The following is a 12,188-nucleotide window of genomic DNA, read 5'->3' as shown; positions in this document are numbered from 1 at the left end:
AGTGGATTAAAATTAACAGGGATAAGTAGCCCCCAATTTTAGGAAGTTGAAAGAGTACCTTTGTTTATGACCTAGTAAGTCATAAGTTTTAAGTCAAATTGTAAACAAATTTACTATCGACAGATTATTTTGGTGTTGGTGGCTTAGCGTAACAATTTGATTCGACTTAGTTTAATGGCTCAGTAGTATATCGGCTTGGAGGAGCAGAGTAATGACTCAGTAGCACAACGATTTGAACCTTAGATTAGATGTTTATATCTATTAGCTAAAAGTTTAGTGAAACATAAGTGCATTTATATTAATGGAGTGATATCATTTTGTCCGGTTTATATCTAACATGCGAGCTCTTGAATGATAATAATATAAAAAAATACGAACAAGTTCTTTAAAAGATACGGTGATTCTAGTGGTGTCGATTTTGTTGTTGGGATGCCTAATGACACTCATTTTCTTGTAAGTACTAGAATCGACACACTTGGTTCGATTTTAGCGATCGAAAATACGACATTTTTAATTATGCTCAAGATAATGGAAAAGCTAATAGTTCAGCATGATGTCTAGATCGATGACCTAACCACGAACATTAACCCGATAACTCACCTTAATAAAAATACTCCTACTATATTAGTCATATTTATCACAAGAATAATTCAATGACAAAATAGCTTTCATATTTGACTATAAAATCTTGGATATAATTATTCTTGGGATGCTTGTTATCCCCTTTGGTTTACTATCGTCGGCCAATAATCTCTCTGATGCTTTTTTAAATTATAATAATTAAATTTTAATAATTTTTTTAAACTTTAAAGGATGAAATAAATGGCGAGTAAATGACAATAAGAGGAAAAGTCTCACAACTGAGTGTTTTATAAATTATTGAATTTTGTTATTATGTTTAGATGGAATATATAATGATTTACTTTTTTTTTAAGAATATATTTTACATTAGTTTGGACCAAGGCATAAAGGGGTACAAATAAAAGTTGAAGGGGCAGTTTGAGTTTAGGCATAACCAGAGGGGGTAATTTGTAACTTACCCTTGTAATTTCTAAGAACAGTCCTACCTTGAGTAAGCCGGGTCATTTGCCGTAGTATAAGGGCAGCACCAGCTCTTGGAGACATCCTAAGCAGGAGGCGGGTGTCGTGCAACGTTTGCATGAGGCGGCGATGGTGGTGGAATTGGAGGCTCCCCGTGCTTTGCGGGCCACCAAGGTTCGCGTGAGGTCTTATTCCCTCTATTTCCGGCCGGTAAAGATTTCACCTTTCTCCTGGTTTTGCCAAGCTATTGTACTCTCTTTTCCTTAGTTGGGCATAAGTCCAACATGTAATCACGTTGGTTTTCTCTTTCAGAGGAAAAGGGAGGAGAAAAGAAGGGGACGGAGTGAAAAAAGAAGCTTATTTTTCTGGTTTAGATTCTTGATATATTGATCAAACATGCTTTAGACGAGGTAATCTGCGTTTCCCACCTCTCGATTGCAGAATTTGTTGGTCTTTCTGCTGCAGCTGGCGATTTCCATTTGATTGAGAGTCATCTATGAATTATTTGTCTTTGATGTTCCTAATTTGCGTCTCTTGCATAAAAATGCGTGGCATTTTTTCTTGCAGGATTAGATTAGCCTCTCCCCACCAACAAGTAGGTAACTTTTCAAAATTTTCTGCCTTTAGTGTGGATCCTGTATCTAGAATTCTACCGATAGGAGATTATGAGCTCCAAGAACCAACTTACTTAATGCATCAGAGGAAGGTATATAATTGCCTTTACATCAAAGAAACAAATTAGCATCTTCATTGATCTTTTTTAAAGTTATAAGAGTCATAGCGTGACAATACAAGGAATCTTGTTACATGCAGCTTGTGGACTTCATTGATAATGCTTCACGGGTTATTCTAACATGGATCACATGAAATCCTTTTATTTCTTCAGCCTGATGAAATCTTGCGTTAGGATAGAAAATGAATATTTGTATTTGTATGTTCACTTCCTCCTCAACTTAACTTCCCAAAAGAAGGGACAATTGGAGCGATGTGTTTAGTCACAGTTCTGCCTTGTTATTTTGAGGCAGATATGTTCTGAGAGAAAATAAAGATGGCTCTCCTCTTTTGGACTAGGAGAAAATTTAAAAGGATAGTTGGTGAAATTCATCCATTGTCCTAAACTCCAATATTTTAGTGTCTATCCTTTTCATGTTTTGTTTGTTTCAATTTCATGATGCTTTGTGAAGGCAATGACCTAACATGAAGGTCCACCCTATGAGGATCTATTTATTTTATCTCATTCAACTGGCCAAAAAGCATACTCAAATAGCAATTCTTTTTTTTTTGTTGCAAATCCTTCAGTAGGGTTGTACTACATTGTTTAGTTCTTTCTGCCAATGTGTAGCAAAAGGTTATCAATTTGTGCTTGTTAATTCACATATATTATGCTTATATCTTAATAGCTAATACCTTCTCTACATAACGAATTTTTGAGAAAACTATTTGAACTTATTGGCAATGTCCCTGCTTTCTTTCTTAAACAACAAAATGTTCATATCATATCTACATGAAATAAACATTGGAAATACCTGCCCTATTTCTCGTTTGGCAAAAGCAAAGGAGAAAAATAGTGACAGACTTATTTTTCGCAAACCACACTTACAATACTATTGTAACAATATTGTCCAATCATGTCTACAGAAAAGTGGCTTATTTCCAATTAAGTTTCTACTTGGTAGAAAGAGTATTGATAACAATTCTCGTGATGTTGGATTGAGGTCTGCTGAATATTTATGTGGAAAGCAATTTTGTTGCATCCAGCTAAAAGAAAAACAGTTAGGTAGTGCTCAGTCGCTAGATCTCTGTGTTATATGTTCTTAGCTGAAAATGTTATCTCTATGATTATACTTGGATCTTTTCACTTGTATATTACTATCCTATCATTGTACTGCAATAATAATCTTGGAAATGTAGGGAAATATACCTTCTTCCTTGACATGTGGACTTTTCAACTCCTTGTCGATTGCTGTAACTGAACTGCCAATAAAAAAGTGGTAATCATAGATGCTTTTTTGGACTACAAAAGGCAGTTTCTTCACTCCTCTTCAGAAAGATTAACCAATTCAATCAAGAGGAGGAAGCTAAGTTTGCAGATTGTTCTAACCTAGTCTTAGGCTTCATATATATTTTTTAAGAGAAACATCTATGAGATTTAGGCAAGTAGAACTTGTTGTAGAAAATCAACTATTATTAAACGTATGCATATATATATGTTATTTAAAGAATCATACTATATATGTATTATTCGGGTGATTTGTCTAGTGATATGAGTCTCTTGACTAGAACCCCAGTAGTTGAGACACTTAGTTTCTCACTAGGAGATCGGGAGTTTGACTCCTCTTAGGGAATTATGGTTTATTGGATGGCATAAGTTCTACTATTTTTCAAGAAAAGAAAAAGGAAAAGTTTAGTGATATGAGAAAAATAAGTTACCATGTTGATCTATAAAGAATTATTTTCCAAGGAAGTTCAGTTTTAGGCACTTGCAAGCTGACATCCTCTTTTACTTGTGTAGCTCCACTCTACTTTATATGTTAAGATCTTTCTCAATTTAATTCAGGGCAATCACATTTTTAGAAAATCCTTTCTTTTATTTCCCCAACTTAAATGCCAACATGCTGCAGTGCAGCTGACAGCCAGAGACCTCATCCTAGCATTATTATATGGATGCTCTCCATGGTGATGCAACTAGTGAGCATGATAAAGAACTTCTTGAGGCTATAGTAAACAAGGATGGCAATGATATGCACAAGCCAAAAAATGACCTCAAGGTTGAGAAAGAGTCATCCTACTCATCCTCATCATCTTCAGACACATCTTCAGAGAAGGATTTCTTTCAACTAGATGCAAGAGAGCTTAGCCAATCGATGACAGGAGAAGGTGAGACCACTAGCATTAGCACAGAGCCTGTACAACATGGGGAAAATGTTCAATTGGAAACAGCAGTGGTTGACTTGTCAGTTGAGCATGATGTGGCTGCTGTCATTCCGGGTGAGAAGGATCCTTCTGGATTGCTACAATCAGCTCAAGAGCAAACTGGAAAGCCAATATCTCATGTTTCAAGCTGCACTCCTGGACCAGATTATGTAGTTACACCTGGAGCAAAGCAGTCTCCTCCAATTCAGGTGATGGGAAGATCAGATTGTCCTGATCCCAACAGGATTCCAGCTGCAATCTTTACAAGGATGAAGTCCACAGTACCCATGGAATGGAGTGTGGCTTCAAATGAATCATTGTTTAGCATCCACATGGGGAAGTCTGGTGACCTGACCAATTACTACAATACCCCTTTGGATTATTCGCCAATTAATACTCCACCTGGCTCTACTCCACCAAAGGTTCCCGGTGTAGATCCAAAGGAACCACAAACAGCTGAAGCAGCAAATGCTGAAGCTATGAAAGATGTTCTACGCGCAGCTGCAGAGGAACATGCGGTGAAGGACAAGCCCAAAGTTGCAGGGGTCCATCATTCTGATAGTCCATCTGCGCTCTCTGAGGGCAGTGTGACTAGCTACAGTTCTTTTGCCTTTCCCATGTATGATATTCTTCTGCCCTACTTGATTACATAGTATTTCTCTTCTCTACCCTCTTCTCCAAGGCAATTCCATAATTGCATGCATATCTTCTGATGAAGCTTGGTCGCCATTTATGGTTATAATTACATAACAGAGACATGCACAAAAAAAATGAAGCATGATAAACGCTGATCAGTGATTCATTAATGCTGTGTTCGGGTATATATTGCAATATCTCAAGCATGTGCAGTACCTCTAGGTTTTAATACAGAGTGTAATATATATATATATATATATATATATATATATATATATATATATATACTATTCTGACACAGAAAACTCTACCTTTTCTAAAATGGATTTGGCTTTGAAAATTAGATATTTTTCCAGATTGACAGGGGAAGGAAGAAATGTGTCCCTGCATGGTGAATCGTTGCATCAAGATACACAGAAGGACCCATCACAACAACCTCCTCCACAAGCCGATCCGTCAAAAGAAGCTCCTAATGCATCACAGCAAAAATGGTTTCCTTGCTTTTCCTGCTGTCCTTTCTGCTGTTGAGTGGGAGTAAGCCAGCAATATCACTTGCTCTTCTCTATCTTGTGCATTTCCTGTAATTAAAGTTCTAGGTTCTTAGCTGTTATAATGTGGTAGTTTTGCTGAAAGTTCCCTAAAGTAGTGCGTGTAATTCTCTTTTTTGCAGTTGATGGTCTTGCTGATCCCTAAATTTGGAAAACAGTGATTCTACTACAATAGATAGGGAAGTTCTCGTGTCCTCAATTGGCATCTCATCTTTTGGAAGACAGGGTTAAGAACATTCAGAAATAGATTGTACATTACATTGAAGAAAGGGAGAAGAAACATGCATTAAGGATCAGTGTTTTAGATGAATGTACATTAGGGTTCTTGCTTTACTTTCGCTGTGCGCATGATCCCAATAACAATGACATTAGGGATTTGAGCTGAACTTGATGTATGTGACATGTGACATGTGCATGTTAATTTCAATGCAAAAGCTTATACATCTTTTCAACGGCAATTTTATTCATGAGAATCTTGATCTGGTACGATAACAAGAAACAAACTACAAAAATGGTTCCAGGTTAGCTATTTCCTCGCATATCAGCCGCTATCTGGTAATAAATCTGCATGCGGCCAGTTAGTAATTGGCTCCTCTATTCTACTTTACATCGCTCCTACTTCATATCATAAGATCAGGAAACTAAACCTAGCCACTACTGCAGGCTAGAACTAAAACATAGCTCCTTGCTGCTAGAATATAATGTTTATACATAGAAACAAATAAACATGATTGAAAACAATCAGGTAGATCTTGATGTTCTCCATGAAATGGCTTCTTCTCAAACTGCTCAATCTCTTCACTCCCAAACAATCTCTATACGGTCAACGACCTGATATGAAATGCATTGTACATGCAAAATAAAAAGTTAATTGTAAGCTATGTAAACAAGTTGGACCATGGAAGAACTTTTTAAACATCCGAGATCATTGTACTGAGAAGACAACTGTCTGAGACTCCAAGAACACAAGTGAACTAGAAAAAGGAAGGATTAAAAGAGAGCCTTTTTGGCATTCATTTGGAAGTAAGCTTTTGCAGTACAAGAAGCAGCATACACTTATAAAAGTAGAAATGCTTATAAAAGTATCATTCTTCATCAAATTGTGGGGGTGTCTGCTATCCCATAAGATACCTCGAAAGGCTCCATCTACTCAATGGCATCCCCCCACCCCCTACTGACCGGGGGCAGGCATACTCTCTTCATTTGGAGGAACATCACTTGGCGGTGGAGACTTCCTTGCGAGGGACTTCGGTATGTCAAGGTCATCTTGCACACAACGCTGCAAAGGGTGAGACAGGAGGATGCACATTTGGCGGAATAGGACCCTGGTGAGCCCTTGTCCACTCTCAAATATGTAGCCTTCATATTCAGTGACATGCTCTAGGGCATCAACCAACGCATCATATACCTTCTGCGGGCAGTTCTCCGAGCTAGGCTTGTCATGGAGATACATAACATCCATGGTGAAAAGCTTTTGGCTAACAGGCCATTGATGCTGCGGACGAACTGATGATCTGCAGTAGATGAGTATCTGAAAGGGGAAAAGAAAGGAAAATCTTGGTGAAGTCGAGATATTAGCCACACAAACTTTACGGATTTCGACATGAAAATGAAGGATCTTTTTTCTATATTTTCATACTGTATGCAATTATCACAACATAGATATTATATAGTTCAACAGCTATTATAGAATACAAATGCCACATTTAAAGAGAAAGCAATGTCCTTGAAAAAAACATTGTAAGATTATGTTTCTCTAATTTATAACGGAGTGAATTCTAACATCATTCTGTGTCCGCTTTTTAATCGGAATTATTAGATTGAAGGCCAAAAATAACTAGCACCGTTACACTGTTTAGTCAGATTATGTCTCTCCTCTGTACACTCTCTCTCTCTCTCTCTCTCTCTCTCTGTCTCTCAATACTCACCCGACAACCACTCCGCTGACAGCAACCACCTACCACTCTCTATCTCCCATCTTCCTCTCTGTCTATCACTCTTCACTCTCACCACTCAATTTCTCATAGGCAACTACCCCTCCCACTCCTCTCTCTCTCATCTACACTCTCGCATTCTCACTCTTCCCTCTTTCACTCTCACTCCCCACCGGCGGTCACTTCACTTGCTATATTGCTACTTAGTTTTTACTTTTTACTTTTTAGATTTTAATAGCATGTTAAACTATTAATAGTGCAAATTTATAGATACTATATTAGAATATTATATATTATAATTATTATATTTAACTTTTATATAATAAATATGTTAGATTGCCTAGGCACTCACATACCACTATGCACTATGGGTTGGGGTGATTAACAGCATGCCGCAAACACCTTTCAAAACATTGATATTGCAAAATAAGAGTCACAGACATCTGCATTAGACCAGATTCTTGAGGTGATTACATACAGTTAAATAAAATTATTTGAATAAAAAGTGGCAGAGCTTGGTTCCTTTATGGTTATAGTTTTACTGTTCTTATCTATCTTATTGAACTGGATACTGCCAGCAACATTAGTTGTTTCTCTTATACTCTTATATCAATATCAGCAGATTATGGACATATTTGCATAGAGAAGATAACCTCATCTAAAAACAGTCGCATGAATTAAAATGTGAGGCATCTGAAAATATAAAAAAAGAAATGTATGATGAGATCAGTGCAAACATTTTTGTGGTTATCCTCTCAAATCAGCATTGATTCCTCCATAACAATGTCTTGGTCGTATTTCCAATAAATTAATCTTTAGATGAAGTGAGTTACACCATTTCAGAACCCGGACATGATTGTAAAATGCAAAAACAGATGGAATTTACCTAAAAAATAAAAACCATAAAGTCTTGGATTTTGATAACTCAAATAAGAAACCTTATGAAATATAATAGTCTCATGCACACACAGAAAATTGATTCCTAGAGCAATATGATGACACTTACCACTCTAAAGAGTCGACCTTGTGCACGTGATTTTTTTGCTTCATGGGCAGCTATACGGAAAAGCTGGGTAATATCTGCAAGCCCAGATGGTGATTCCGCTGCTGTGAGTGATCTAACTGCTTCTGTTGCAGAGTTGACATCACTGCTGAAGTCCTTCTTTACCTTCAAAACATGGAAATTTATCTTAAGGTTTTGTTCATCAAAAGAGCCAACATAGTATTAAAATTTTATCAGGACAACCAAACCATTTATTTCTCATATCTAAATGTTCATGGCAAACAATAAGTAACCTTGCATAAAATTCATTTTAATTTCACAAATCACCATTTACTTCTATTACTAAATTTCCATGATATTCTCTCAGTTTGAGTCACATACCATGATATATAGAGAAAAATGCAGAGTATGCAGCTTACATGCATAGATGTATAGATTGTCAATATTTAATTTGCAAAAATTACATAACTATTAAGTATTTGTCTCAATCTGTCCTCCTTTGACTGATTTTCTACGGGAACCTACTGCCCCATCATTGGTAAAACCTGAAATATTGAGGCATGAAGGAAAGAGTAATTTCACAGAAATTGCTTCATTCTATATTGTCCTCATAGTAATGGGAGCTCTTTCTTTTATTTTTTGATGAAACACATGGAACAGAAGCAAGATTGATTCTTCATTCCAATATCACTGTTCATAGTCATGAAATAACAAAGCATTTTGAGATGGCTCTTTCTATTACTAGAAGTTGCCCCTCAAATAGAAGCTGAGAAATGCATTGGGAGGGAAAAAGAAGGAAAGGAATAGAAGAAAAATCACGAGAAGATAGTGACAGAACAATAGTTCAATGCTCATGGAAAGGAAGCAACTCTTGTTTGAAAGACATGTGGAAAAGGGGCAAAAGTTGATTCTTCCTTTCAATGTCATATTCTTGTTCAATTATTTTGATATGGCTACTTCTATTTCCCTTCCAATGGAAGGACCAAAAATAAAAAGAAGAAACAGAAGAGATACCAAGAGAGAATAGTGATGATGGCCAGAAAGATAAAGCTAACTAGATTGCAAACCAGAACATCATTTAAGATTGTTTTCATAAGTGGAAATGTTTGTCATGTAGATTGTTCTTAAGAACAACTATATGAAATTCATCATAGCACATACTGTAACCCCAAGAGTTTCGGCCATAGAACATAGAAAAACATATCTAAACTCAATAAGAATTAAGACTGAATTTAATCCTACCTGTAGAGGAAGAAATAAGAGATAAAGAGAAAATCTTCCATTTAAATTAGAGAAGTTGAATTTAAAGCTGGTGTGTAAAATCACTCAGTAATAAGATTAACCAGTCAATGTAGTCATAACAAAAAGGAAACAACAAGTTACGATAGAAGAATGTCAAAGAAAAGGAAAAAAAGAATACCAAAATCTTGAACTTTATTTCGACATAAAACTGAATTTCATAAAATCAAACAAGATAAATGACTTCTTTTAGCCATATTCAAATTCCTCCAATCTAAAGTTCTCATTATCCCAGCTGATTTTATATATCACCACGAGCTTATTTTCTTCATATTTATTATCATTCATTACTCATCTGCATATCTGTACGACCTCCATGGTCACTTACCAAACTTCCTTCTAGCCAGAGTTTTGAGCAAAATGTCATTTTTTCACCAATATTAATCCTTCTGATTAAACTCATGGCTTTCAAATTTCAGGGTCATTCCAAGATTTTCTCACTTAATTTTGTTTTTCAGTTTAAAGGGAAGTTGGTTACTTGATCCTTAAGCAGGCTTCATCAATTGCGAGAAATCCACCTCTTAAGCATTCTTCATTTCGACCTAGGTAGTAAATTCATCATTCCGATCGACTCTAGTGCTCATCTTTCTTTCGAATTCAACTCAAAATATAATCATAACTTCAACAAACAAAAACAAAAAAAAAAAAACTTTCATTGTAAACTAAAAAAAAAAAACCTTAACGGGAATAAAGAGATGGACACAGAAGAAGAGTTAAATGGAGACCAAAGAGACGGAGTGGCCGAGGGCAGCGTAGGCGAAGCGGTGGTCGGGGTGGATGGTGAGCTTGGCGTTGACGAAGAGGAGGAGGGCTTGCTTGATGGCGTCGAGGCGCGTGATCGGCCGCCCTTTGGGGCCTGATACCTTCATCTCCGTCCGGGATTCCGAGTCCACGTCCACGCAGAACAAGATATCCTCGCACTGGAACCGGCTCGGCGGAAGCGTGTACTGGGCGGCCGATGGAGACATCGGCGAACACTCACCTCCATCCATCAAGACTTCTCTGTCTCTCTTTCCTTCTCTCTTTAATATTGTTTTTTTTTTTCATTTCTCTCTATAATATTGTTGAATTAGTAATTAGGCTAAATTTCATAAATACCGAGCTTCTCATTGAACGAATCGATTATTAAACGAATCAAATTTAATAGATATAAATATGACAATATTATTACACAAGTAATATAATATGACTTGTGTAATTAGTTTAATAAATAAGTTGTGTAAAGCATGACATGATAATAAGATAACACCATACTATTAACTCGATTAATAATTTATACAACACAAAAATATTATGCTAAGTATCAACTTTACTGTTTCAAAGTATAAAATAATATACGATGAACTCAAACAAAATAATTCTTAATACAAAATAATAAACTAATTTAAAAAATAAGATCGACGTAAGATCCATCACCAACATTCACTACCTGGCACCGATTATCCATATTCACATGATCAAATCAAAGCATCCTAGGAGAACAAAACCACTCATCCTTTTCTTTTTTTTTCTCTCAATCTGACACTGCTACTCCTGCAATATTCACTGCATACACATTAGAAAGAAGAAAAAAAATAGAGATATTAGAGTAGTGGAAAAAAATATTCATTGTAAATGATTTCACAGTTAGCGATGAAAGTGGTAGAGGAACAAAAGCAGTTACCTTTCTTACTGTAGAGCAGATGATTTTATAGTTAGCAAATTTTTCAATGGAAGAAGTCAGGTAAGAGAGCAAGCTCGACAAGACCCTAATGAGGTAGTTGAGTAGGTCATTATGGAGGGAGGAGATCAGGGTGGTAAGTAGCTTTGGTGGAGAAGGTTTTGGGCTTTCAAAGAGGGTGGGAGGGTGGAAGAGGTAGATCGAGCGAGAGCGACCGACAGTGACAGCATGGGCATAGATGTGGATCCGTCGGAGATAGGATGAGAGAAGAGGATAGGGAAGATGGTTACCTCTCCTGTATTTGCGACAACAAAGGTGAGGGTAGATGGCGGAAGGAGGACTAGAGGAGATCGGGGTAGTAACCGAGGAGGGTGGCAGCTAGCTTTGATGGAGAATTTGGCCTTTTGGGATTTCAAAGAGGGTGGAAGAGTCGGGTAGTAGTTGGTGTTAGAGTAAGGATGTGAGAGAAAGGCTCTGAGAGTTAGGGTTAGAACTTAGATCGTATTTATAGAGTATTAGGTTGGTGGGTTAACCCGACCCAATCCAATCCGACTTATATACTTAAACAAGTCAAGCAGATCAGAACAAGTCAATTGTATAAACCTGAACACGATTTGATTATTAATCAGGTTAGACGGATTGATACGTATATGAACCAAATCCAATTAAGAGTTGTGTTATTGTGTTGGGTTATCTAGTCAAGTCAATTTTGCCACCCCTAATAAGGCCCAGTATCACATTTTTCTTTTTTTAAAAAATTGATATGTATTACCTCAAAAATCAGTATAGCCACTGATATCACAATGTACACCTTGCATGTGCCTATAGAAAAATGGATGAAGGCCTAGAAGGCAACTCCTTCCAAACAAAAGAAAAAGTAGAATATCTCTACTTAGCTAGTCAATATGCAAGAGTGTTGTAGCAAAGAATGATAGCATCCTCATGAACAATCATCGTGATCATCCAAGTAGGGGTAGTAACACTTCGATGAGCGAATTAATGAGAATGAGGGAGTTGGACTCAAAGATGACATTATGACAAAGTCTAAGAGTTCATGTCTAGCAAACTCGATATCTTTGAGAAAGCTTCCAACTTCAACCTACAAAGAAAAAGTTGACGTTATAGGGAATAACCTAGCAAAAAGGAAAGCACCA

General features: G+C 36.7%; 2 protein-coding genes across 6 annotated transcripts; one reads left to right on the top strand and one right to left on the bottom strand.

Moving 5' to 3' along the window:
* The first annotated feature begins 1,089 nt into the window (after positions 1–1,089).
* LOC140777685 (uncharacterized) lies at positions 1,090–5,590 on the top strand. Of its 5 annotated transcripts, XM_073121971.1 has the most exons (6): positions 1,090–1,251; positions 1,354–1,451; positions 1,609–1,747; positions 3,663–4,573; positions 4,947–5,124; positions 5,261–5,590. In XM_073121971.1, the coding sequence occupies exons 4-5, from the start codon at positions 3,702–3,704 to the stop codon at positions 5,116–5,118; spliced, it is 1,044 nt and encodes a 347-aa protein (XP_072978072.1). In that variant the 5' UTR covers positions 1,090–1,251; positions 1,354–1,451; positions 1,609–1,747; positions 3,663–3,701; the 3' UTR covers positions 5,119–5,124; positions 5,261–5,590. The 5 variants fall into 5 exon arrangements, with proteins under 5 accessions (XP_072978072.1, XP_072978071.1, XP_072978070.1 ...); XM_073121970.1 differs by lacking the exon at positions 1,609–1,747 and having other exon boundaries at positions 3,668–4,573; XM_073121969.1 differs by lacking the exon at positions 1,609–1,747.
* Positions 5,591–6,124: 534 nt separating this feature from the next.
* Positions 6,125–10,387, bottom strand: LOC140777686 (uncharacterized). The gene is made up of 3 exons (XM_073121974.1): positions 10,100–10,387; positions 8,079–8,240; positions 6,125–6,669 (listed from the first exon to the last, which is right to left on the bottom strand). The coding sequence occupies exons 1-3, from the start codon at positions 10,364–10,366 to the stop codon at positions 6,310–6,312; spliced, it is 789 nt and encodes a 262-aa protein (XP_072978075.1). The 5' UTR covers positions 10,367–10,387; the 3' UTR covers positions 6,125–6,309.
* Positions 10,388–12,188: the final 1,801 nt, after the last annotated feature.

The sequence above is a fragment of the Typha angustifolia genome, chromosome 15 (assembly GCF_048772165.1).
Source record: "Typha angustifolia cultivar Huaian chromosome 15, ASM4877216v1, whole genome shotgun sequence".
In the NCBI taxonomy this organism is placed as follows: Eukaryota; Viridiplantae; Streptophyta; class Magnoliopsida; order Poales; family Typhaceae; genus Typha; species Typha angustifolia.
The sequence above is the reverse complement of the archived record's forward strand: the minus strand, read 5'-3'. Positions and strand labels throughout refer to the sequence as shown.

Coding starts and splice junctions, on each gene's coding strand:
- LOC140777685 (XM_073121970.1), top strand. CDS start 3,702: ATGGATGCTCTCCATGGTGATGCAACTAGTGAGCATGATAAAGAACTT. Junction 4,574..4,946: donor AGTTCTTTTGCCTTTCCCAT/GTATGATATTCT, acceptor ATATTTTTCCAG/ATTGACAGGGGAAGGAAGAA.
- LOC140777686 (XM_073121974.1), bottom strand. CDS start 10,366: ATGGATGGAGGTGAGTGTTCGCCGATGTCTCCATCGGCCGCCCAGTAC. Junction 8,241..10,099: donor TCGGCCACTCCGTCTCTTTG/GTCTCCATTTAA, acceptor CATGTTTTGAAG/GTAAAGAAGGACTTCAGCAG. Junction 6,670..8,078: donor AAGGTCGACTCTTTAGAGTG/GTAAGTGTCATC, acceptor TTCCCCTTTCAG/ATACTCATCTACTGCAGATC.